Genomic DNA, 24,642 nt, shown 5'->3' with positions numbered 1-24,642 from the left:
ATCTTGGCCTCTCCTTTTATTTATGTGGCAGATTTCCTCTCTCACTGTCTTTGTCAGTTGAGATTTTTGAGCCTGGAGATTTCTGAGAAGCCAGGCTGGAGGCACATGGAAAGAGGGAAAGAGGGAAAGGTTTTGCCTCTTGGTTTTTTCTCTGCATAATGATGCATGTTTTTTCTCCTGGGCATAAATGAGTTTGGAGTAAACTCAGTATCTTGTTTGCCGGGTGAAGGCTGCCTGAGCAGCATGAGCCCTGGTGCTCTGCGCCGAGGTCCAGGGGCTCCAGAATGTTCCTCTGAGACCCAGGGAAGGGCTCTTGTTTTGTGTTAGGTGGCGCTCTCCCAACAGCCCTTTGTGCCCATTCTTGACTCAGATTCATGCTGAGATTGTTAACTGACTCCTGAATAGCAGCTCCTTCACTACCCGGCTCCCAGACACAGAGGCCTGGTGCCACGAATGGCCCTTCCCACGGTGGGCGTTGGGTGGGGAACAGGGGGACCTGGAGCAATTTGCAGAGCCAGGGACCTCTTTTCAGGGACAAAATTGAGAAATGTCCAGCCTTAGCTTTCTACTCCCCCAGAAGAGTTAAAGTTATTAATGCACAATGGCTTAGGCAGGGTGGTAGTGCCTGGGGTCTTATTTCTATCTGATATCCAAGTTCAGGGCTACAGAAAGCTGATGCCTGAATGGCGCACCGCCTCTGTTTGGATGAGGGAGGTTGAAACTGCTGACCTCATTCGCATTATGATCACTGAGAGTAGTGGTAATGAAAATTTAACACTTACGGGGATCCCATACCGTATGAAGAGCAACAATAAGACACAGCTACCTCCACTTGTCCAGACACACGGCATGCATCATTTCATTTAATCCTCAAACATCCCCACGAGCTAATAGCTCCCTGGCTCTGAGAGGAAACAGGCTTATAGAAGTTAAACAAGATTGCAGGGTCTCCCCGCCCGTAAACGTCAATGCCGACCCTCAAATGTAGGTCTGCTCATGTCTCCTTCTAGCTATTCCCAGTGAGGGCAGATGATTAACAACTGGGAGCACTGAGAATCCAGTGCTGTTGAGCCTTCTTACATCCTGCAAAAGGACACAAAGCCAACAGCCCCTGTTGCTCCTTGACACCTAGATGTCCCAGCTCTTACAGGAACAAATACAGTAGTGGTCACCCTCCTGGAAAACTGCAGATCTTCTTAGGAGGGAAGGGAGTAGGGGTTGAGACTGTGGCCACATTTGGAAAGGGGAACCATGTAGCATCCAAGGTTGGCACCGTGAACTAAAAATGCCACCTGCCGTATCAGTAAACAAAGGATGTCGCAGCCGTCAAGCCATCACATTATAGCCACCCTGACGGTGAGCCCTGAGGGAACTGAGGACGGAGGCAGGATTTGCCCCCCATCTAGCCGTCAGCCACTGCAGCCACCCTTGAAGATGGGCCCTGAGGAGACTCAGGATGAGAAGCACAGGATACTGGCCCCAGATAGCCGAGGTGCATACTAAAGGAATGGTTTAAATGAGCCCAGACTTTGCATCTTCCCATACTTAGAAAAGCGCTAAATTCCTTAACTTGAGATGTCTGGTTTTCTGTCATTAACAGTCATCTTTTGATGTTCTGTCTACCTGGTCTTTGTTGCAAAAACTCCTCTATATCCTGGCTCCCCCCCTTACCTCTTCCGAGCGGTCCCTCAGAGTTATCTGAGATGCTGTTCCCGGGCTTAAGTCCTCGGTTTTGTCCGCTGAGTAAAACATAACTCTCAAATTTTAGGTTGTGCATTTTTTTCAGCTGACAGCACTTAATTAAAACTGTGAGAAGCCAGTCATTCTCTTGGGCTGAGAATGTTAGAGTTGCTAAGGACTGGTGGAAATTTAGTCCCTCCCTTTTCTGGTCAGCATAGCCCTAGAGAGTTGAAATAACTTGTTCAAGGTTATATAGCTAGGGAGTCGGAAATCACAGCAAAAATAGCCGCAGTCCTGTTCACAGGCATGCTCCCACTCGATCCTTTAATAGTTCAGTGACAGAAACATCACAATTATGCCTATTTTATTCATTTATTCATTTGCTGCTGGACATTCTGAGGCTCCGAGGAACCCAGGAGCTTGTAACGGGCCAGCTTGTCTTCTGAGGCTGTCCGGTCCCCATAGCTTGCAGCCTCAACAGGTGGGACAAGCACAAGCCCTTGAGTTCCTTGATCACAGACTTCACATCAAATAATCTGTCTCATGCTCCCTGTATCATCATATTCATATGTGTCAGACAATGACACCCTACGTCTGGGTTTGTTCAGCATGGTTTTGCTGCACTGAGGTTTTAGGCCAGCTGTGCAGCTCCAGGCTGTGGGGCCTGGCTTTCAACACCAGTCCTGCCCAATCTCAAGCAGAAACACACAGACAGACCCGTCCACCCAGTACCTGGTCAGCGGGGGGTGGGCACAGGCCCGGTGGGTGGCCTTCCCTGGGCAAGGCACCCCGGCCCGGCCAGGCCAGCAGCAGTGTTGCAGTTCCAGAGAATCTAGCTCAGCCGCTGGAAGTTTCTGGGTGAGCCCTGGATCCTTCCACTTTTCAGGAGGCTCAAAGTGAACACTTAATAGACGTTGGGTGGCAATAGGTCCCAGGCACCAGGACAATTTCTGCATCTAATCACAGCTGTCATCTTCTCTTCCCTGAAGGCCCCCTGTGAGGAGGTCTCTTGTCTCTTTAGAGTCTGAAGGCCTTTCCAGGTCCTTCTGAGGCCCCTCAGCACGACAGCACGCTGAGCTCTGAGGGGCGCAGGGCTCCCCTCTTCCTGTCTGGACCCACGTCTCTCTTGCTCTCCCCCAGTCTCGGCAAAATGGCTCAAATTCCCCCAGTGAGAGCCAGCACTTCCTCCCTCGCCAGGCGGCCCCAGGGGAAGGGCTCAGACACCCAGCCACAAAGGCGTGTGCACTTACTGCGCTCCGTTCCTCCCTCTGGGTCATTCCTGATAACCTCTGAAAAGTTTCCCTGGCGGATGTGTTTCCACCCAGCTGAGACGGAGGAGGGGAGGGGATGTGGGTGGGCAGGGAGGGCCCACCAGCCCTGCGTGAACACGTGTGGGGAAGGTCCCGGTTACGGAGCGGGGAGGGTTGCAGCAGGGCCTCGCCACCTCTCCGTCTTCCAGCTCCCCTGCTCCAGACCCCGAGCTGTCGGCTAATGGCGTCTCACATCGATGTGCAGTGCGCCCCCCTGGCTGTGCTTTGGTCTTCCAGCCAGACCTGATTCCCCCAGCCAGCCAAGGAAAGGAAATGGATTGTCAAGTGGGCCCCCTCCCCCTTCTCACCCATCCCTCCAGCCCCTGATGCTGTGAAATTGATGCTGCAAGAGATGGAGGAAGTGTAACCGTGTGGGGCTCAGGGCCAGGAATCTGGTTACCCGGTTGCCCAGTGGGATGAGCCCCAAATGGCGCTGGTCGGTCTCCATCTCGGCTTTCCCAGTCGGCGAGCAGTGTAGCTACAGGAGAAAGCCCTCTTTGTCTTTGGTCTTTCGCTGCCACTCCTTCCTGCCCATGAGAGCACATTTCCCTTTGGTCATCTACCAAGTTTTATTTTTCCTATACAGTGACCCCCAGGGTGCTGTGAAACCTCTGAGAAAGAAGAACCAAGTGATTCTATGATCAGATACCTGGCTCCCAAAGCCTAACTGCATCGTAATTGGTAACCCACCTTGGCAGCAAAGTGCTTTGCTATGCTGTGCCTAGACTGCTCTGTCAGCAACCCCAAGGGGCTGTCAGGACGATATTATTTTTTCCTCATTATTCAAATGGGGAAACAGGATCAGAGAAGATGTGACCTGCCTCAGGTCAGGGAAACCAAGAGAGAATTCATGGTTCTCATTTTTGTGCTCTTCCTGTGGTACTGAGATTACCTTCTGACCTTGAGCTCTTCCACCAGAGTACATTCTGGGCACTTGGGCTCCGCCACACTGCTTGTCACCCACAGAGTGTCCCTCAAGCCTGGAGGGAACTACTTTTGATAAAGGCGTGACTTTATCTGGTCCCCAGGTCAGTCCGGTAGAGGTGGCGTTTGGAAGATCTCCTATTCAAGGCTGCAGACGTCTGTACTATTTGATGCCTTTTAAAATAATGCAAACACCCTCCAAAGCACAGCCTTAACCTCATTCCTAGATGAATGTGCTTTCAAGAGCAGACAAGGAGCGATGGAGAAATCTCACTTGCAGTTTATGAGAGACAGAGGTAACAAGATAAAAATTTCAACCAGTCCGTTATAGTATGCATGTTGTACATAGATATATATATATATATATATACATACAATAACTTACATCCTTTTAAAAAATTTTTTATTTTATATTGGAGTATAGTTGATTTACAATGTCGTGTTAGTTTCAGGTGTACAGCAAAGTGAATCAGTTATACATATACATGTATCTGTTCTTTTTCAGATTCTTTTCCCATATAGGTTATCACAGAGTATTGAGTAGAGTTCCCTGTAAATAACTTATGTTCTTTTTAAAAAATTTTAATTGTTATTGGGGTATAGTTGATTTACAATGTTGTGTTAGTTTCTGCTGTACAGCAAAGTGAATCAGTCATACATATAATAACTTACATTCTTGAATCAAGTTTTTTTTTTTTTTTTTTTTTTTCATTTTTAGAACAAAACTTTATTTACAAAACTGTAACTTGCTCTGTTTTGGTATTACTATTGACAAAATGCCTTTGGTTAAAATATTAGTTAAGGTGATACATTGATTTTTAGCTTTTCATAAAACAAGAATCCAACACTATCCCAGCTTCTTATTCCTGTGTGGCTCTGAATGCAGACAAACAAAACAAAACAAAGCAAAACAAAATTTAAAAAACCTTCTTTATAATGTACAATGGCTTAAGCAAACCACTTCTTTAATTTTTTTCTATTTAAGGGTTAGGACTGAGACTACTCATCTAAAATTTGCTATTCACAGAGAAAGCCCTGGAGAATGGGAAAACTTAAAGATGGAGGTTATTTGGCTTTCATAATACAATATCCATATGACTTTAGAAGAATGTAAATAAATAATATTAGTAAACAGTATATATTGATAATTTCCTGGCAAATTCATTTATCTAAAATCATGCTGAGGAATCAAGAGGATTTCCCCATACATTCACAAAGTCGTGTTCCATATTAACATAGTTATCACCAATATAACATATGATAACCAGTACCCATGGAAACCTAACAGCCTATTTTTAAAAAGTCCCTGTTAAGCTTTAATTCCCAGCTGTGCTTCACACATATATACATGCTTATATGCATGGTTATATGCATAGATTTATGCATGGATATAAGCATGGTGATATATGTGTGGATACTAATGCCCCTTATTCGAATGTAAAATTAATAGCATCTGGCATCTAGTTGTAAGAAAACCGTCCCCAGATTGGGAGATAGTTGAGTGACACATGAAAGATTCTTCTACTATCTATCTGAATTTAAGAGTACACCTATACTGGGAAGAGGGATGGAGAGAGGAAGGGTAGAAGTAGAAGCAGAAGTAGAAGAAAAGGACTACATTGGTTCAGTAAACTCAGGTAATTAATTTGAGACAGAAAATAAATAAATCAACAAATGCCCCATTTTTGTTTTCCAAAAAAATAAATCACTGGCAAATCCTTACTAACAATTTTTGAATTGGTCCATTAATATATTTTTTACATAGGAAAAAGTTTAAATATTATATCTATTATAATTCTATTCATCTAATACACTCCTCTGCGGAGATATCTGACATGTCTTCATCTGTACTCTCTTCTACCTCTGGCAAGTTGCCCCAAAGTAGGAAGTTTACACCAGTAGAGTCTAGTCTGTTAATACCATAAACGGCCTGGCTGTGAAACATCCAAAAGTGTCCATTGTTGCAGGAAAGAAGGCAGGAACAACATGGAACAATCACATGATAACCTACAATGTTCCCACATTTTAGACATGCGATGTCCTTCAGTTTACATTTGCAAATTTCAGTGAAATAGCATCTTCCAATGAAGTCCACTGCATTGGTAGGAGGGATGTCTGTAGAGAAAAGGTCTATTTCAGTGTCAGCCAGCAAAACAGCCTTCATTCCCCTAGAGCTGAGCACTTGTTTACAGAATTTGCAACACAGGATGGACACGCGCCGGTCATTGAAACTACAGCTGCTCGTAGACATGGCGTCCGGGGAAGGATGAGGTGCGGGACTTTGAAAATAGAGCAATACCCTCCCTAGTTTGATTCTCCCAAGCTAAAAATCAAATTGCGATGCCTCGATCTTTTCTAAGCCCGAAAATTGAGAAGGAAATGAGTTCTTTTGTGTTTTCCCGTGGGAGGGTAAAAGTAGTATTTATTGAGTAGAAACAGGGGAGAAGCAGCAGCCTTGGCTTTCTCTTTAACTTTCGGGGAAGGGAGAGGAGTTTGAAGTGGGGAGGAGGCAGGCTGCAAGGTGCCTCGGGAACTTCTCTAGTTTTCCCTTTCTCCAGTCTGAAGGATCCTCTACTCTTTAGCTCCTGCTCCTTTTGCAATTCCCTTAGCTTCTCCCGTACAGGCTCTTTTATCTAAAGCTTCCCCCTTAAGCCCCTCCCTCGGAGCGCTCCAATTTCTCTCTCGGCTCGCTGGCTGAGCGTCCCTACCCACGCGTCCTCTTTGGAAATCTTTCTCCTCTCCCCAGGATTCAGAAATCCACTCAGCTTTTCCCACCGGGCAATCCCGGGTGCTCCTTAATCCTCCCGCGACCCTCCTCCGCTCTGCTCTTTCGCGGGCCGCCCGCTTCACTTCTCTCCTGGCAGTCCCCAGCCCTCAGCGTGCGGGCTCTCGCGTCGTTCCTCTAGCGACTCCCTCCCCTCAGCTTTCCTTCGTGCCCCCCAACGTCCCCTCAAGTCTTTCCCGAGCGGCCACTCCAGAGCTCGCGGTGGTGTTGGTGGGGCGGGGCAGAGGTCGCTTTGGGGGCTCCGTCGGCGTTGGTGTCTCTGCCACTGAACACGTCGCTTTTTGCTCCCTCTTCCCCTCTCTCGAATCAAGTTTTTTGATTTATAAAGTTTCAAATACATTTACTATAGCAACTCTGTGAGAGAGGTGTTCTTTTACAGAGGAGAAACCTGAGCTTCAGAGAGAATTTAAAAATTGCCCAAGGTCTTACAATTTATTCATAGATGGAAGATGTGGAACTCTAACCTAGGTGTCTGTGTGCTCGTTTCACTCATGTCTGAATATTGTCCACATAATCACTTACATGTTCATGTGTGCTTGTGATTATATCAGTATATCTCAGCACATGAAACACAAGGCACACCCACAAATGTTAGACTTGTTAACACATCATGGGGGTGATGTGCTCATCGGGTCTTCCTCTTGGGTCAACAGAACCCTGACTGCAGTGGTAGTTCTCTCTGTCCAGACATTGATCACAATGTATAGAGATAACAGAGAGATTTCACTGATGTAATTATTAGCACAAACACAAATAGATGCATAGCTCTAACTGAGTTCTGTAGAGACTTCTCCCACATTTCCAGTTCCATCCCTCTAAAGATATGGTGTAAATGCACAGCCAAGGAAGTGGTTTCACTGGGGTCCAGTCCGAGCTTCCTCTCCTCCCAGGCCCTGTTGATCCTCTGTTACATTTCTTACGATGTTCATGTCTTATGCTGCTGCATAGCACAGAGCCTTTGGACTTAACTTTCTTGTGTTTCAGTTTCCTTATCTCTGAAACGGAAGCATCATAATAATAGGATTGTAACCCTCATAACTCATAGGGCTGTGGTGAGGTTGCAAGGTTCCTGGTACATGCAAATCCTACTTATCAATGGAAAGGTACAAGTCACAAAATGTCCTGTGATGGTGCCTGATGCAGATTAAATGATCAGGAAGTGTTACCCCCTCACGTCATGCCAGGGAGCACTGACTACTAAATCCTTAATCATACTCTCTGTGTCAGTGTTTCCGTTTAAGAGCATAGACTCTGGAACCAGATGGGCTGATTTCTCATCTCAGCTCTGCCACTTAGTTGCTGAGTGGTCAGGACCAGTTACATGGTTGCCTCTCCAGGCCTCAGTTTTCTCATCTGTAAAATGGGGATGATAACATCTATCTCGCAAAGTTATTGTGAGGATTAAGTAATTTTATGTAGTAAACTGGAAATGTGGGAGAACTCTGTACAGAACTCAGTTAGAGCTATGCTTATATTTGCGTCTGTGCTAATAATTACATCAGCGAAATCTTTCTGTTATCTCTATAAAGTACTTAAAACCATGCCTGGCACAGAGTAAACGCTATGCAATATTATTATTAAACACACAATATAAGCCCTGGAGGAGTTGTGGTTTATCCTTTTACCAAAGGATCTCGTGTTCAGTGAGCACCCATAATAGCACTAAGAAGGTATAACTGAAACGAAATTGGTAAAATTCCTTGCTTGAACTTTATAACGTGCTCTATCAGTTAGAAGAGTTTTAGCCTGTGGCAGGAACTGCTATATGATCACCAAAACCTTTTCCTCCTGGACACAGAGGTAGCTTACCTTTCCCAGCCTCCCCTGTGGGAAGGTGTGGCCACGTGATTACATTCTGGCCAGCGGAATGTAGGCCCACAGGATGTGCAATACTCCCGGGCCTGGCCCAGGATAACTTCTCATGTGTGATTCTCCATCCTTTTTGTTTTTTATTGTCTGCTGGCTGGGTGCAGAGATCCTAGATGGACGCTTGAACCACAAGATTTTTTCAGCTTATCCTCCGCCTCCACCTTCCAAACCAGATAACTCTGGTTCCTGAGCCTTTCCAGACTGTAGGGCTGGATTCCATGGGATTCATGTTGGTGTCCTCCTCTGCAGATATTTAGAATTCAGCTTTCTCCCTTCTGAAGAAGTTAGACACCACGCTTGCCTCTGCTTTCCATCTTCCCAGAATACATTGGCATTTCCTGCTCTGTGATCTCATCTCCTAGTCTGTCCTTTTCAATTACTTTACTGTGTTTTGGGAGGGAGTTTCCAGGAGGGGGCAGAGACGAACAGGTACAATCCTTCATGATTAACTAGCAGTCTTGTTTGTTCATCTTCAGAACTGAGACTGGAGAGGCGATATTGAAAATAACTTCAGAAATAGTGATTTTGCTTTTAGTAGTTATTGTTTGGGATTTTTTAAAAAAAATTTATTTATTTATTTTGGCTGTGTTGGGTCTCTGTTTCTGTGCGAGGGCTTTCTCTAGTTGCGGCAAGCGGGGGCCACTCTTCATCGCGGTGCGCGGGCCTCTCACTATCGCGGCCCCTCCTGTTGCGGAGCACAGGCTCCAGACGCGCAGGCTCAGTAGTTGTGGCTCACGGGCCCAGTTGCTCCGCGGCATGTGGGATCTTCCCAGACCAGGGCTCGAACCCGCGTCTCCTGCATTGGCAGGCAGATTCTCAACTGCTGCGCCACCAGGGAAGCCCTGTTTGGGATTTTTAAGCACAAACTACACATGTATGATTCGTGTGCCTTTAATAAACTGGAAAATTATTAAATCGGAAATTAAGAATATATATAATGGCTTTTCTTATTTATTTACTCATTTATTTTAAAAAAAAGGATGATAGGAACTTCCTCTCTAGTTTTGCCCCATGAGCAGCCAGCTTGTTTCCTTTTTTCACCAACTTGGACTCGTGCCTGAGTCAGGCCATGGGCAGGAACGGAAGATCAAGTGGGCAGTTGAACTAGATGGATTTTAGGTTCTCTCACACCTCTGAGGTCCCGTGACTCTGCCTAAAGTCTAAATGTCCATTTGCAATTTCACTGCTCTTCTGATTCAAGTATGAAAGTCTTATCACCTCAGCCTCTCTACTGAAGTTACTGAATAGTTTTCGTGTGTGTTTTAAAAATTTATTTAGCTCCTTTTCCAAAGCTCAGTTGAGAGAAATTTGGACTGAACGTCACCTTTTTGGGGGCTTTAGTACTTGCAGATATCAGAAGGCACCTTAGAGTCTAACAGGCCTACTCCTAGCTATTATATGTCCCTCCAAGGGACAGATCAGACCAGATTTCTCAGTGAACTTGAAGTACTCTTTTGTAACCAAATATGACTATTAGAGGCAGCCTAGACCTCATGAGAGTGTAAAACCCTGGTGAAGTAAGAACTGCATGAAAAGAGCAGCAGAGCATAGATTCTCTTATTTAGTTTTTAATTCTATTAATTTAACAAAAATTATGCCTGCGACACTACATGCCTATTTCCTGAGGGCTCGTGAACAAATCCATTAACGCTTCAGGGTTCTTATGAAACAAATAGTTAAATTTACTACTATTAGTAATGATTATAGTATAAGCATTTATGGTGATTTTGATAACATTAGTTATACTAGTAAAATATTTACTAATAGTAACTTAATTATTAGTAGTAATAATATCAATCATCTTGCAAGTAGATCCTTGACCAGACACTGGTGTCCCTTGTCAGATTCAGGATGTAACTTTGTGGGATGGAAACAGTTGTGGGCAATGAAGCCACACAAACACAACATATTCTTAATAAGGAAGAGTTAAAAAAAAAACCAAATACTTACTGAAATTGGCAGGAGATGTTTTTGAATAATAACCACTCAATGCCATTGTTCAAGGTAGGCAAGGCAAGAGAAAAAAAGAGAAAGAGAGATTTGGAGATGGAGGAGGAATCTTTTCTTAAACTTGATTAGGCAAAATGGCATCAGTGGAGGGAAGAGTCCTGGCTTAGAAGAAGAAAGCTGGGTGACCTCAGGGAAAGTTATTAAAATTCGAGCCCAAGCCCTTCTTTCTCCCTGAAGCCTCTTTCTTCCATGGTCCTCCCCTGCCAGGCGGTCCCCTCCTCCTGCCCAGAAACTCTCTGTCCATTTCACAGGCACAATGTCCAAGCTTTATTTAGGTCTCAATTTATAGATCTTACTTCCCCAGGGAGGCTTTTCTGACCACCCTTTCCCACCACACACCCCTGCCAACCATTTCTCCCCAGATAGTCTAGCCTATGAGCCTAGGAGAGCAGGAAAGGGATATTACCTATTCAGCCTCTAACACGGTGCCTGGTGAGTGCTTGTAGGTGCTCAGTAAAGAAATTCAAGACGAAAAAAATGACTGTTCCAGCCCTGGCTCACCTCACTCTCCCCTAAAAACTTATTTCACTTTCTGTTCTGTTCCTACCTCCCAGTGCAGCCTTGTTTACCTCTTTTTCAATGTGCATATTTCTTATGAATCCAAGTAAATTATGAGCTACTGATCAATGAGCGCTAGTTCTATTCTTCCTTGAATTCTCCCTGGCATCAAGCATAGAGCCAAAAACCAACGAGGGGGCGCTATAAATACTTTCTGATCTATTTAGCGAAGGGTAAGACTGACCACAATTAACGGGGTCTTTTTTTCTCCATACTCATCCGCTCTCCGTGCCGTACTCCCTTCTCCCCATGACTCCACGCTTCTTTGGCCCCAGATCACTCAGCCAAAAGAGGGAATAGATGAAGCCCATAAGTAAGCCCACTCACTAGGGTCTTCAGAAAGAATCCTTTCCAGGACTTTAAAAATCCAGGTTAAATCTCCCAGAATCCCTTACAAGGTCATGAGGCTCAGCAGTTTTTCCCTTAATTCTGAGTGCTAGAACCAACCTAGCAGGTTGATTATGAGAGTACTTTGCCTCGGTTTTCCCATATATATAATGGGGTTAAGAGCACCTACCTCCTACCTCTCCACGGGGGGGAACATGGCGAGATAGTGTTGTAACATGTACTGCAGTCCTCAGATGAAAGGTAACATATAAATACCAAATGCTATTAAAAGCCCTTGACCTATGGAAGATCACGGAAGCTTCATTGCTTATGGTGTTCACAGTAAGATGGATGAAAAGACAGGGAGATGAGCCCAAGGACTTCTTGGCCGTAGGACCTGGCCACTGCCCGTGAGAATTAGGGGCTGTACATGAAGCTAGGGCCTAAAAGCAATTTGGCAGTGATCCCAGGGAAGCTTTAAAATGCTTAAAAAATTTTTAAATAAATTTATAAAATAACTGACCTTGGTTTTAATAAATCAAATGGTATAGAACGCTGGTAATAAAAGCCACAGTCTCTTGCCTCATCCTTTCCTAACTCCTATCCTTTTCCCTAGGGCAGCCACTTGTAATCTTTTTACTCTTTCTTGTAGTATTACTTCCCATATCTCTAAATCAAACGTTTATACTCTTGTTTTTTGATTCACCAATTTTAGAAACTAGTTATTGAATTTTTGACATTGATCTCTTAGGATTTTATCGTCCTCCATCCCCCTTCCCTCAACCTTTTAATTTCACTATATCACCATTCTATTTCTTTTATCAGCTTCCTTTGAAACTTTGCTGTAAACGTACCACTTTATTTCTTGTTCAGCTATAGACATTTTTTTGACTCTCCACTTTATAAAATGGGACATTTTAGGGCATCTCTACCCTTCCTTCTGGCTCTCCTTCCTGCCTTCCACCTCCCAACTTCTATCATTCGAACTTCCATATTGTCAAGATGGATATTTATATTCTGTACTGTAACCACAACTGCATCTGTGCTTTGCCTACGGGTTTAGTTTAAGAGCTGAAGATCATTTTAACTGCTTAGTGCAGAGTCTGATTTTGTACTGATTATATTTTCTCTCTTGTAGAACTTCTTAGGTTTTTCCTAGCATCTTTAATTCCTTTCTTTTTCTGGTACTGTTGGCTTTTATTACATCCTTAATTTATTCCCAAGTGTTGATCTGAATAGGCGTTCTATTAAATATCCTCCATCCATTTCCCCCAGACACCCTCTCCCAGGGCCCTCCATCCTCTGCTGACTGCTCTCTACATGCTGCATGGCCATCACTCTGGGACTTCCTCACTGCTTTGGTTTTTTTGGAGCCCACATCTTCTTCTTTTCTTAAAAAAAAAAATTATTTATTTATTTATTTGGTTGCACTGGGTCTTAGTTGCAGCAGGCGGGCTCCTTAGTTGCAGCTCGTGGGCTCCTTAGTTGCGGCTCACTGGCTCCTTTAGTTGTGGCATGTGGGCTCCTGAGTTGCGGCTGGCAGGCTCCTTAGTTGTGGCTCACCAGCTCCTTAGTTGTGGCTCACTGGCTCCTTAGTTATGGCATGTTGGCTCCTTAGTTACGGCTCACTGGCTGCTTAGCTGTGGCATGCTAACTCTTAGTTGCAACATGCAAGTGGGATCTAGTTCCCTGACCAGGGATCGAACCCGGGCCCCCTGCATTGGGAGCGCGGAGTCTTACCCACTGCGCCACCAGGGACGTCCCCTCACATCTTCTTTATTCTTGGTTTACTCTTTCTTTCTTCTTTATTTTTGGCTGCATTGGGTCTTTGTTGCTGAGTGCAGGCTTTCTCTAGTTGTGGCAAGCGGGGGCTACTCTTCATTGTGGTGCGCGGCTTTCTCATTGCAATGGCTTCTCTTGTTGCAGAGCACTGGCTCTAGGCACGCGGGCTTCAGTAGTTGTGGCTCCCAGGCTCTAGAGCGCAGGCTCAGTAGTCATGGTGCGCGGGCTTAGTTGCTCCACGGCATGTGGGATCTTCCTGGACCAGGGCTCAAACCCGTGTCCCCTGCATTGGCAGGCGGATTCTTAACCCCTGCGCCACCAGGGAAGCCCCAGTTCTTGGTTTACTCTTGTTTTGCTGGAGCATATCCTCAATAGCTTCCCCAGGAAGGCATATTAAAAATAAATTTTGAATTCTGAATGCCTAGAAATGTTTTTATTCTGCCCTTAACATAAGTGATAGTTTGTCTGGGTAGAGAATCCAGGGTTCAAAATACCTTTTTCCTAGAACTTTGAAAGCATCATTCCACTGTCTCCTAATTCCCGGTATTGCTGAGGAGAAGCCTGATGCCAGTCTCATGTTCCTTTGTGGGTGACCTATATTTTTCACCCTAACATCTCATAGGGTCTTTTTCCTTATCATTTTGAAATTTCATAGTGGAGGGTCTAGATGAGAGTCTGTTTTCATTGTGCTGCAAACTTGGTGGGCCCTTTCGATTTAGAAATGCTTATCTTTCATCTCTGGTAAATCTTTTCATACGGTTTCTTTGATAATTTTCTTCCCTTTGTTTTTCTGAACTATTTTTTCCCTTTTATAAAATTGAAGTATACTTGACTTACAGCATTATATTAGTTTCAGGTTTACAACATAGGGATTTGATATTTTTATGCATTACAAAATGATCACCACTCTGAACTCTCCTTTTGACTCTTACTGGTGGTTACAGGCAGAACTGTGTGTGCTACGATTCGTATGTTGAAGCCCTAACCCCCAAGTACCTCAGAATATGACTTTATTAGGAGATAGGGCCTTTAAAGAGGTGATGAAGTTAAAATGAGGCCATTAGGGTGGGTCCTAATCCAGTATAACTAGCATCCTTATAAGAAGAGGAAATTTGGACACACGAAGAGAGGATGGACACAGAGGGATGGACACACAGAAGAAAGACTGGATGAGGACATGGAGATAAGGTAGCCATCTGTGAGCTAAGAGGCCTCAGAGGAAACCAAACCTTCCAGCACCTTGATCTTGGACTTCTGGACTCCAGAACTGTGAGAAAATAAAATTCTGTTGTTTAAGGCACCTGGTGTGTGGTACCTTTTATGGAAGCCCTAGCACACTAATACCCTGTTCAAGCTCAAGTGATAAATGTAGAAATTGACAAACTTGAATTGGCTCCTTTTAATAAGGAGAATTTATTGGCTCACATAACTTTGACCACTGCTGAATTCAGGGGGCCAAGCAACATCGCTGGGATGTGGCTTCTTTTATCTCTCAGCTCTGTGCTCTACTTTCTGCCTTTATTCACAGGCCCTGGGTGGCGTTGAGTTACATGCTCCCAGGTTTAAGTCCGGTGGAAAAGAACCTTTTCATCTGCAGTTTCAAAAAAATCTCTTTGCTCTTAATTGGCCCTTTTTGAGTCACATGTTATGAGCCAATGACTAAGACCAGGATAACAAGATGCTCTGATTATCTAGTCCTGTGTCACATACTCCCCTTCTAAGTGTGTCTCGTCATTCCTGTCCAAACTGCGTGAGTGAGAATGGGAGAAGGGTGATTGTCTCACCAAAGGGAATCAGTGTGGGGAAGCTAAATGACAGAAAAGGTTTAGATGCGCTAGGTTACATTTTGAATAGCGATTTTAAAAGTGTCTGGTAGCAGGAATATAGCTGCATTAAATTACTATAAATCTAGGGATTTAATAGTGGCATAATGGTAAGAGGCAGTAAGGATTTGATCTAATCAGTATTTAGTGAACATTTACTACGTATCTTGAAGGTAAATGAAGATGAGGACAAAGCACATTTTTTATTTTCAGTGAGTGTGTGTGTGGTCAGTGATTGATGCAGAGTTTCCAATTTGTGACCAGGTAGGTTCATCCTATAGCACTTTCCCATGACCTCTGCCTTTGTAGTGGAATAAATAGTTATGGCTCATCTTCTTCATCAACATTCTGAGGCTCCATGAGAGAGCTCTGAGAAGAGGAACTTATTGCAGAGAATTTATCATCACTCGTCTCCCTATCCTTAAAATTTTGCTACATTCCTATTCCCTCTATCATCAGTGCATGTGTCCATGTGACTTTCTCTGATTGATGGCCTTCAAGCTGATATTAGGGTAGAGAAAGTGGGACACCTTCCTGTTAGGAAATCTCATAAGACTCAATGAGTCTTGAATGCCCTGTATAACTATCCTCAGGAAACCCATTTCTGGGCTTGGTGTGGGGTTCCATTAATGACTCACTGGATAGCATTGGTCTCCGATTCCATAGTTCATTGCCTCAGTTTCCCCATTTGAGAACAAACCCCAATCAGACCTGTTTTCTTCTCAAGATGTTGTGATATAGAGTTTTACTTTTCTTCCTCTCCTAAATTTATTTCTTCCCACAAGCTGTCCTCACTGCCAACTAATGTCAGTTAGAAGAGAAGTGGTAATAATAATAATAACAACAACAGTAATAATAACTTACATCTACTGAGTGTTTTCTACATATCAAGAACTCTGCTAAATAATCATTTTACTCACAACAATACTTTCTGTATGTACTTTGCAGTAAGTGGCCTCGTTACATTGTTGCCATTTAACATACGAGGAAACTGAGGCATAGAGGGGCTCATCTGGGTTTGCCTTACTCTGGAGCCCTTGTTCTTAACTATTGTTCACAGCTACCTTCCTAAATAGCATGAGGTCACAGGGATTATGGACCAGGACTGGCCAACTTCAGTGGTAGAGAACTAAAGCTGCTTGGGGGATTTAGAAAGGAACTTCATGGTCATGGAGCCTAACACTTGGTCCACAGGTGAGGAAATTGAGGTAAAGAGATTAAGTGAGTTGCTCAAGTTCATACCTAACAGGCCCTCTTTGTCAACAATGATTTCAAAATACCATTTGAGTCAATATCAGAGCTCACATTGTTTTTTGTTTAATTTAATTAAAAAACTTTTATACAATTTTTAAAGGTTACTTTTTATTTACAGTTATTACAAAATATTGGCTGTATTCCTCATGTTGTACAATCCATCCTTGAGCCTATCTTACGCCCAATAGTTTATACCTTCCACTCCCCCACCCCTATGTTGTCTCTTCCCCACCCTCCCCACTAGTAACCACTAGTTTGTTCTCTATGTATGTGAGTCTGCTTATTTTTTGTTATATTCACTAGTTTGTTGTATTTTTTAGATTCCACATATAAGTTCTATCCGACAACATTTGTCTTTGCCTGACATTTCACTTAGCGTAATACTCTCCAAGTTCATCCATGTTGTTGTAAATGGCAAGATTTTTTTTATGGCTGAGTAATATTCCTTTGTATATATTTACCACAGCTTCTTTAACCATTCATTTGCTGATGGACACTTAGGTTGCTTCCATATCTTGGCTATTGTAAATAGTGCTGCTACATTAATTTTTAATTAACAAAATATTTTGTTCCTATAACATTGGTTTCCACTGATAACATAGAAAACTTGCAAGCACATCTTTCTGGTATGGGTACTTTCCATTTTAAGAACCAAATCACACTCTTCACATCAGTGTGTTTCATCCAACTCATAAGTAAAACTTCTGCTAGAATGTCACATGGTCTTGTCATTGCTCTTCCACAGTGTGCGCTGTGGGTAATGTCTGACACCAACAGCGTCATCTGATACAGGGACTTTACCATTAGCTGCCCTGTTTTCTCCTTAACAGATGAAACAGTATTGTTTTTTTTTTGAAATTTGGGACTGGTTTTAGAAGCTTTTGAAAATATCTGATTTATTTATTTATTTTTGTCATGAGGACCATAAGTTTTAGCCATGCCTCTGTAGGTTTATTCTCTTCTCCAGTGATGATTAATCAATTTCTTTATAAACAAGGTCACTGTGCTTTGTTTGAACATGAAACAAGAGCATCAAATGGCTTTGTATTTGAGAAGTTCCGTAACAGACAGCACACTAGGCACCAAAGATGAGTGTATTGCCCCACAGTAAATCAACTCTTCAGATAGTAATGGTGGTATTTCAGAGGTAATTTTCTTTTTCAGCTGCTGTGGGAAATCATCACATTCAGAGATTCACTTATTCTACTACAGAGCCAGTACAGTCTATACTTATACCGGCATCCTTTTCACTCTTTATAATTTTGTTTTGAAATGTAGTATTGCTGTTACTGTTTTACTTTTATTATTTTTATTTTTTAAAATCATGACTTTTATACTTCAATGAATCATATTTGAGGACTTGACCCCATTTTCAAATTGGTAGCATAATATAATACCATAGGCAAAGTAAAAATGCCAATTTAATGAACATGAACAGTAACATGCAAATGATATAAAGTACTTTAGCTGGGACAAAGTATTGCTATTTTTTTAAACTGAAGTATAGTTGATGTACAATATTATATGTTACAGGTGTACGACATAGTGGTTCACAATTTTTAATGGGTATACTCCATTTATAGTTATTATAAAATATTGGCTATATTCCCTGTATCGTACAATATATCCTTGTATCTTCTTTTATACATAATAGTTTGTACCTCTTACTCCCCTACCCGTATCTTGCCCCTGTTTTTTTGTTGTTGTGGTTGTTATACTCACTAGTTTGTTGTATTTTTTAAATTCCACATATAAGTGAAATCATACAGTATTTGTCTTTCTCTGACTTATTTCACTGGGCATAATACCCTCCAAGTCCATCCATGTTGTTGCAAATGGAAACATTTCATTTTTTTATGGCTGAGTAGTATTCCATTATATATATTATATATATATTATATACAATATATATATAATATATATACCACATCTTTTTAAAAATAAATTTATTATTTATTTTTGGCTGCATTGGGTCTTCATTGCTGCGCGCGGGCTTTCTCTAGTTGTGGCGAGCGGGGACTACTCTTGGTTGCAGTGTGCGGGTTTCTCATTGTGGTGGCTTCTCTTGTTGCGGAGCACAGGCTCTACGCACACGGGCTTCAGTAGTTGTGGCACACAGGCTCATTAGTTGTGGCTCGCGGGTTCTAGAGTGCAGGCTCAGTAGTTGTGGCGCACGGGCTTAGTTGCTCCGCGGCATGTGGGATCTTCCCAGGCCAGGGCTTGAACCTGTGTCCCCTGCATTGGCAGGTGGATTCTCAAGCACTGCGGCACCAGGGAAGTCCTATACCACATCTTTATCCATTCATCTCAAACCACGTTCTATTAATTGAATGCTGGTCAGAAGAAGCCAATCCAGTCCTGGAAGGGCATGAGCAACCTTTAAAAATGATATGAGATTTCTGTGACAATAACAATCGATCCTTCATTTCCAAATCTGCAGAATAACATACATGAAAAATTCCACCTGAAATTACCAAACCATCTGTAGCCAACTTGATAGACCAATGGCCAACCTCTGTGGCTGGTGGGACTCACTGGAGAAATGATACTCTAAGGGTTTATTTGGGGGAGGATCTGTTGTTCTTCTGGGAATTCAACCATAAAAGTTAGGTTCACACACCCCAAACATCCTTGTGGTCTTTCACAAAGCCATTTGAATTTGTCTCAGAAAGGTCTTGTCCTCCAACTTAAATCTGTCTAATACAGAGGTGCAGGTGGGAGGTTCAAGTGAAAACTGAAATAGCCCCTTTCTCAGAAATATTGCCTTTGGTACCCACATGGACATGTGAAGGAGGATTCCAAGGGCCATGGATCTACTTTGCCCTTTATTATGGGCTGAATCGTGTCACTCCAAAATTCATATGCTGAAGTCCTAACCCCCAGAATCTCAGAATGTATTTGGAGATAGGGACTTTAAAGAGGAATTAAGTTGAGGTCATTAGGGTGGGTCCTAATCCAATATGACTGGTGTCCTTATAAGAATAGGAGATTAGGACACAGACACATGTGAAGAAGCTACAGCAAGAAGGCAGTCATCTACAAGCTAAGGAGAGAGGTCTCAGAAGACATCAACGCTGCCAACACCTTAAATTCAGACTTCCAGGCTCCAGAACTATGAGAAAGTAAATTTCTGTTGTTTAAGCCACCCAGAGCATGGTACTTTGTTATGACAGCTCTAGCAAACTAATACACACAAACACTTCAATTTGGCAGTGGCCCTGATACCTGGAGACAGAAGGCAGTGCCCAGCCGAGGAGCTCATTGGTGAGCCCTGCAGGTAGTGATGTGGTATCTTCATGCAGCTTCTAAAGCACCAGGGCCTCGGAAGTCAGCATCACCAGAGCACAGGCCAGGGCAGAAGATGCTTAAAATAGAGTATTTATGTAGTAGCTGGATACGGCTTGTTCATGAGCATGGAGGAGGACATAACCTGAGGATCCCAGATGCTGGGTGAGGTCTTTGCGGGAGACTGGGACCCTGTATCAGCACATAAGAACAGGATCCTATAAAACTCACTATAACACAATGACTAATATATTAAGAAAGGTAGGATCTCATATCTGTTAAAATTTGCACATATTTGGTGATTGGACCTGTGGTTTATTTTCTTTCCAGATAGCTTCCTAATTATGGCTTGCATTTTATGTGACTTTTCTGAGTAAAGTAGTATATATTTTAAAAAACCTGCTTATCTCATTTTTTTGCCTTTATGTTTCCTGTATTCTTTTCTTTAAAACTTGTGTGCATGTGTGTGTGCATACACACACCCACACACACACACACACACACTCTGAAATATAATGCAGACTTACTAAGTTTTCAACACTGCTGAATACTTTCATATATAACATCTTAAGAGACAGGTATGCTCTCTTCACACCTCTCCATAAAGTCAAATTGTATATTTCCTTCAAGATGCATCTAATGACCCCACTTCCTCTACCATGTATTAGTGATGATAGTTATTTTTTGAGCACTTATTATGCTAAGTGCTTTATATCCTCTAATATATGATATCCCCCCTTTAACAGATGAGCAAGCATATACAGACCGGTTGAAAATTGTTTAGGGTTACCCTGAGGTAACCAACTCTCCATTGTTATATTTTTAGATACTTTAAAAAAAATTCCAGGTTGGTAAATGAATTTTCAAAAATAACTAACATTTATTGAACACTTGCTCTGTGCCAGGGGCTGTGCTAAATGCTTTACTGGTTTTATTTCATGTAGTTTCACAACCCAATGAGGTATTATATCTCTTTTACAGATGAGGAGACTAAGGTTCAGAAACCTTAAATAAATCTCCTAAGATGACACTAGCAATTGATAAAATTGGAATACAAACTCAGATCTCTCTGACACAAAAACTCAAGTTCCCTAACTCTTACTTGAAATATTTTCTTTGCTCTGAATTCCTATGTCATTTGTATACCTACCCTCTGTTTTTGCCCTGTGTGTATTTTTTTTCCATTTTCTCATCTAGATGGTAAACTCTTTTTTTTTTTTTTCAATTAATTTATTTATTTATGGCTGTGTTGGGTCTTCGTTTCTGTGCGAGGGCTTTCTCTAGTTGTGGCAAGTGGGGGCCACTCTTCATTGCAATGCGCGGGCCTCTCACTATTGCGGCCTCTCTTGTTGCGGAGCACAGGCTCCAGACGCGCAGGCTCAGTAATTGTGGCTCACGGGCCCAGCTGCTCCGTGGCATGTGGGATCCTCCCAGACCAGGGCTCGAACCCGTGTCCCCTGCATTGGCAGGCAGATTCTTAACCACTGCGCCACCAGGGAAGCCCCTAGATGGTAAACTCTTTAAAGCTAAAGTATGTAACCATTTTGTTCTGTCCCTTGCAGACTGCCTAGCTAAGTGCTGGATCCACACCTATCTCTTGATATGTGTACATTAGATGGATGGATGAATGGCGATACATGGAATGGTGTCTGGAGCACTTTTTCAGTAGATCTGGCAACAGTTGGCAGCTATCAGTGAAATCCCTCGAATGCCGATGGCTGCTGCAGAAAACTGTGCTCATTCTCACTAGACAGAGCAAGAGTCTTAGAGCTATGGGGAAGCTTTAGGCCCAGAATATGTCTATCTTGGTGAATGTTCTATGTACACTTGAGAAGAATGTGTACTCTACAGTTGTTAGGTATATAGTTCTGTAGCTATCAATTAATTTTAGTGGGTTGTGAGGGTTACTTAGATTCTCTATATTCTCAGATTCTTGTCTCCTTGCTCTACAGTTACCAAGAATAGGATGCTAAAATCTCTAAATATGATTATGGATTTGTCTATTTCCCCCTTAAGTTTTGTCATTTTTGCTTTCTGTATTTTGAAGCTCTTTTATTACATGCATATACACTTATGCAATTTATGATTGATTTGTCTTCCTAAGGAATTAGCCATTGTGTTATTATGAAACATCCCTCTTAATTTCTTGTGTTAATTTTTGTCTTGCAGTCTATTTTGTTTGATAGTAACACAGCCACAGTGGCTTCCTTATGTTTATTGGTTGTATGTTGTATTTTTTCCATTCTTTTCCATATTTTCAAACTACTTATACCTTAATGTTTAAAGTGAATTTCTTGTAGAATTCATACAATTCAGTTGGGTTGTGCTTTTTTTTTTTTTTTTTTAACCTTCTCTGACAATCTGTCTCTTTTAATTGGAATGCTTATTTCATTTACATTTAATGTAATTATTGATAGTTTATAGTCTCCCAGCTTGCTACTTATTTTCTATTTGCACCTGCTGTTTTTTGTTCTTCTGTTGCCTGTTTTCTTTCTTCTTTTGGTTTAATCGAATTTTTTTTAGTACAGGCATACCTCGGAGATATTGCAGGTTTGGTTCCAGACCATCACAATAAAGTGAATATCTCAATAAAGTGACTCACAGGATTTTTTCTGTTTCCCAGTGCATATAAATGTTAGTTTGCACTATACTGTAGTCTATTAAATGTGCAATAGCATTATGTCTAAAACAATTAATGTACATACCTGAATTTAAAAATACTTTATTGCTATAAGGTGCTAATCATTATCTGACAATGCAGGGTTGCCACAAACCTTCAACCAGTAGAAAATGCAGTGTCTGTGAAGTACATTAAAACAAAGCACAATAAAATGAAGTATGCCTCTATTCCATTTAATTTCCTCTGTTGGCTTCTTAGCTATGCTTAATTTATTTCATTTTTTTGTGTCTGCCCTGGTCATAGCAATATGTATCCTTAACTTGTCAAAGGCTGTTTAAATCAATATTGTAACCCTTCACATTTTCCTTCTCTCTTTATACCTTACCATTCACGTTCCAACTTTCCACCTCATACCTGACACTTTCTACTCCACAAATATAATAATTTTTACAACTATGCTATTCCATTTACCTATTCTCCTTATCCTTTGTTTTATTGTTGTCATGACTTTTAGTTGTATATATACTACAAACCTTTCCTTACAATGTTAATTATTTTCACCTTAAATAGTCAGGTGGCTTTTAAGAAAATTATAAGAAGAAAAAAATGTAATATTTTATATTTACCCACAGTTTCTGGTGGTTTTTTTCTTTCTGTAGAATCAAGTTTCCATGTGGTAGTATTTCCCTCAACCTGAGAAACATCTTTTAGCATTCTTGATAGTATGGGTATACTGGTGACAAATTCTCTCAGCTAACTTTTACCTTAAAATGTCTTTATTTCATCCTCATTTTTGAAGACTATTTTCCCTGTGTGTCCATTAGAGGTTGGAAGAATGTATTTGAACTGAAATTTATAGGGAATTTCTCTTCTAAGACTGTATTAGCTCAATACTTCCATCAAAAATCAAATTACAAGAAGTCCTAATGATTGTGAGAGAACACTAAGGCTACTAAGTCTATCCGGGAAAGGATTGCTTTTGATGTGGAGAAATGTCAAGTAATGCTTTAGATAGAATGCTAACTGCTCTGCTTGTACAAATGTCTGCTTTAAAACCAAGGTTCTTGATTGTAAATGCCTTGAGCAAATGAAGTCTTTGATGAAGGCGTGTGTCTTCCACAGATGACATGAAAGGTGACGTGCCAGATGTGGTTTCACACCACATAAAACACTTCTGTAGGAAGAAGTATCAACACATGAAAACCCTATTATCCGCTTGACACGTCTTTCATTAGGGTTTATTATAGTATCGGCTGTTCATTCATAAGCATTTATTAAGTACTGCAGAAGGTGTTGTTAAGGGATATAAAACTGAGCAAGTATGGATCTGTTGTGCAGGAACTTGTTGGCTAGCTGGGGCACCATCATGGGCACAGAGCAGCTTGCACAAGGGCTGTGGCCCAGCCGTCAGAGACACTGACAAGAGCGTCGTGCTACAGCCGGACTTAAAGGCTCTAGTCACTGGGGATGAGGAAAAAGGGGTAGGGCTCATGTTACTATGGGAATGATTTCTGGAAGAGTTGTATTTTGGTACATACCTTGAAGGAGGTAGAAGCTGTGGATTAGAGAGGAGAAATGATGGAATTTGAGGAAAGGAGAGTTGGGGGAAGGAATAAAAGTATAAAGACACTAAAATAAACTTGGTAGAACATTTGTTCAGCTATATCAAAGGCAACATAGTAGGAAGTAAATACAGTAGGTCGCCTACACACGAACCTTCAAGTTGTGAAATTTCCAGCAAGGAACCAGAACCTGTGCCATCAACGTCAGGCGTGAGTGAAATTGCAGCTTGCCCTCCATCTCCTGTTGCTGACGATCCTTCAGCTCTACCATCTCCCACCTCCTCTCCCTCCTCCAGTCAGTAACTCTTCTTTCCTGTTCACTTGATGCCAGCCCCTGTATGCCAGCTATTGTACAGTACTACTGTACTTTTCAAGGTACTGTACTGTAAGATTAAAAATGTTTTTTTTGTGTGTTTGTTTGTTTTTTATGTATTATTTGTGTGAAAAGTATTATAAACCTATTACAGTACAGTACTGTATAGCCGATTGTGTTAGTTGGGTACCTGGGCTAACTTTGTTGGACTTACGAACAAATTGGACTTAGCGAACCCACTCTTGGAATGAAGCTCGTTCGTATGTAGGGGACTTACTGGATGAGATTGCAGAGGTACAAGCTGTGAGGAGCTGTGGGCTGTGGGGAGCCAAGACATGGTGGGGGTCCTGACTACAAGCTGAGAGGTTATAATTAGTTATGACAGGTAACCGGAAAGGAGGCACTAAATGGAAAAAGACAATGTGAAAAAGAGAGCTTCAGAAGGAACTATCTGGTATAGACAGATGAAGGAGCAAAGCTTGGAGTCCCTGGAGGTTGGAGACCAACTAGGAAACTATAATAGTTCTAGAGCAGTGCCGT

The 24,642-nt window shown here is 42.2% G+C and overlaps 1 protein-coding gene across 1 annotated transcript; it reads right to left on the bottom strand.

The window, feature by feature from the left end:
- Positions 1–4,677: 4,677 nt before the first annotated feature.
- On the bottom strand, positions 4,678–23,660 carry LOC118899388 (protein FAM72A). The gene is made up of 3 exons (XM_036861054.1): positions 23,649–23,660; positions 7,958–7,965; positions 4,678–6,674 (listed from the first exon to the last, which is right to left on the bottom strand). Exon 3 carries the CDS (start codon positions 6,163–6,165, stop codon positions 5,716–5,718), a length of 450 nt encoding a protein of 149 aa, XP_036716949.1. The 5' UTR covers positions 6,166–6,674; positions 7,958–7,965; positions 23,649–23,660; the 3' UTR covers positions 4,678–5,715.
- Positions 23,661–24,642: the final 982 nt, after the last annotated feature.

This window comes from Balaenoptera musculus, chromosome 8, assembly GCF_009873245.2.
Source record: "Balaenoptera musculus isolate JJ_BM4_2016_0621 chromosome 8, mBalMus1.pri.v3, whole genome shotgun sequence".
Classification (NCBI taxonomy): Eukaryota; Metazoa; Chordata; class Mammalia; order Artiodactyla; family Balaenopteridae; genus Balaenoptera; species Balaenoptera musculus.
Note: the sequence above shows the minus strand (reverse complement) of the source record. Positions and strands in the feature narration are given on the sequence as shown.

What these genes read in the sequence shown, in the direction of transcription:
- LOC118899388 (XM_036861054.1), bottom strand. Translation starts at nt 6,165, where the DNA reads ATGTCTACGAGCAGCTGTAGTTTCAATGACCGGCGCGTGTCCATCCTG.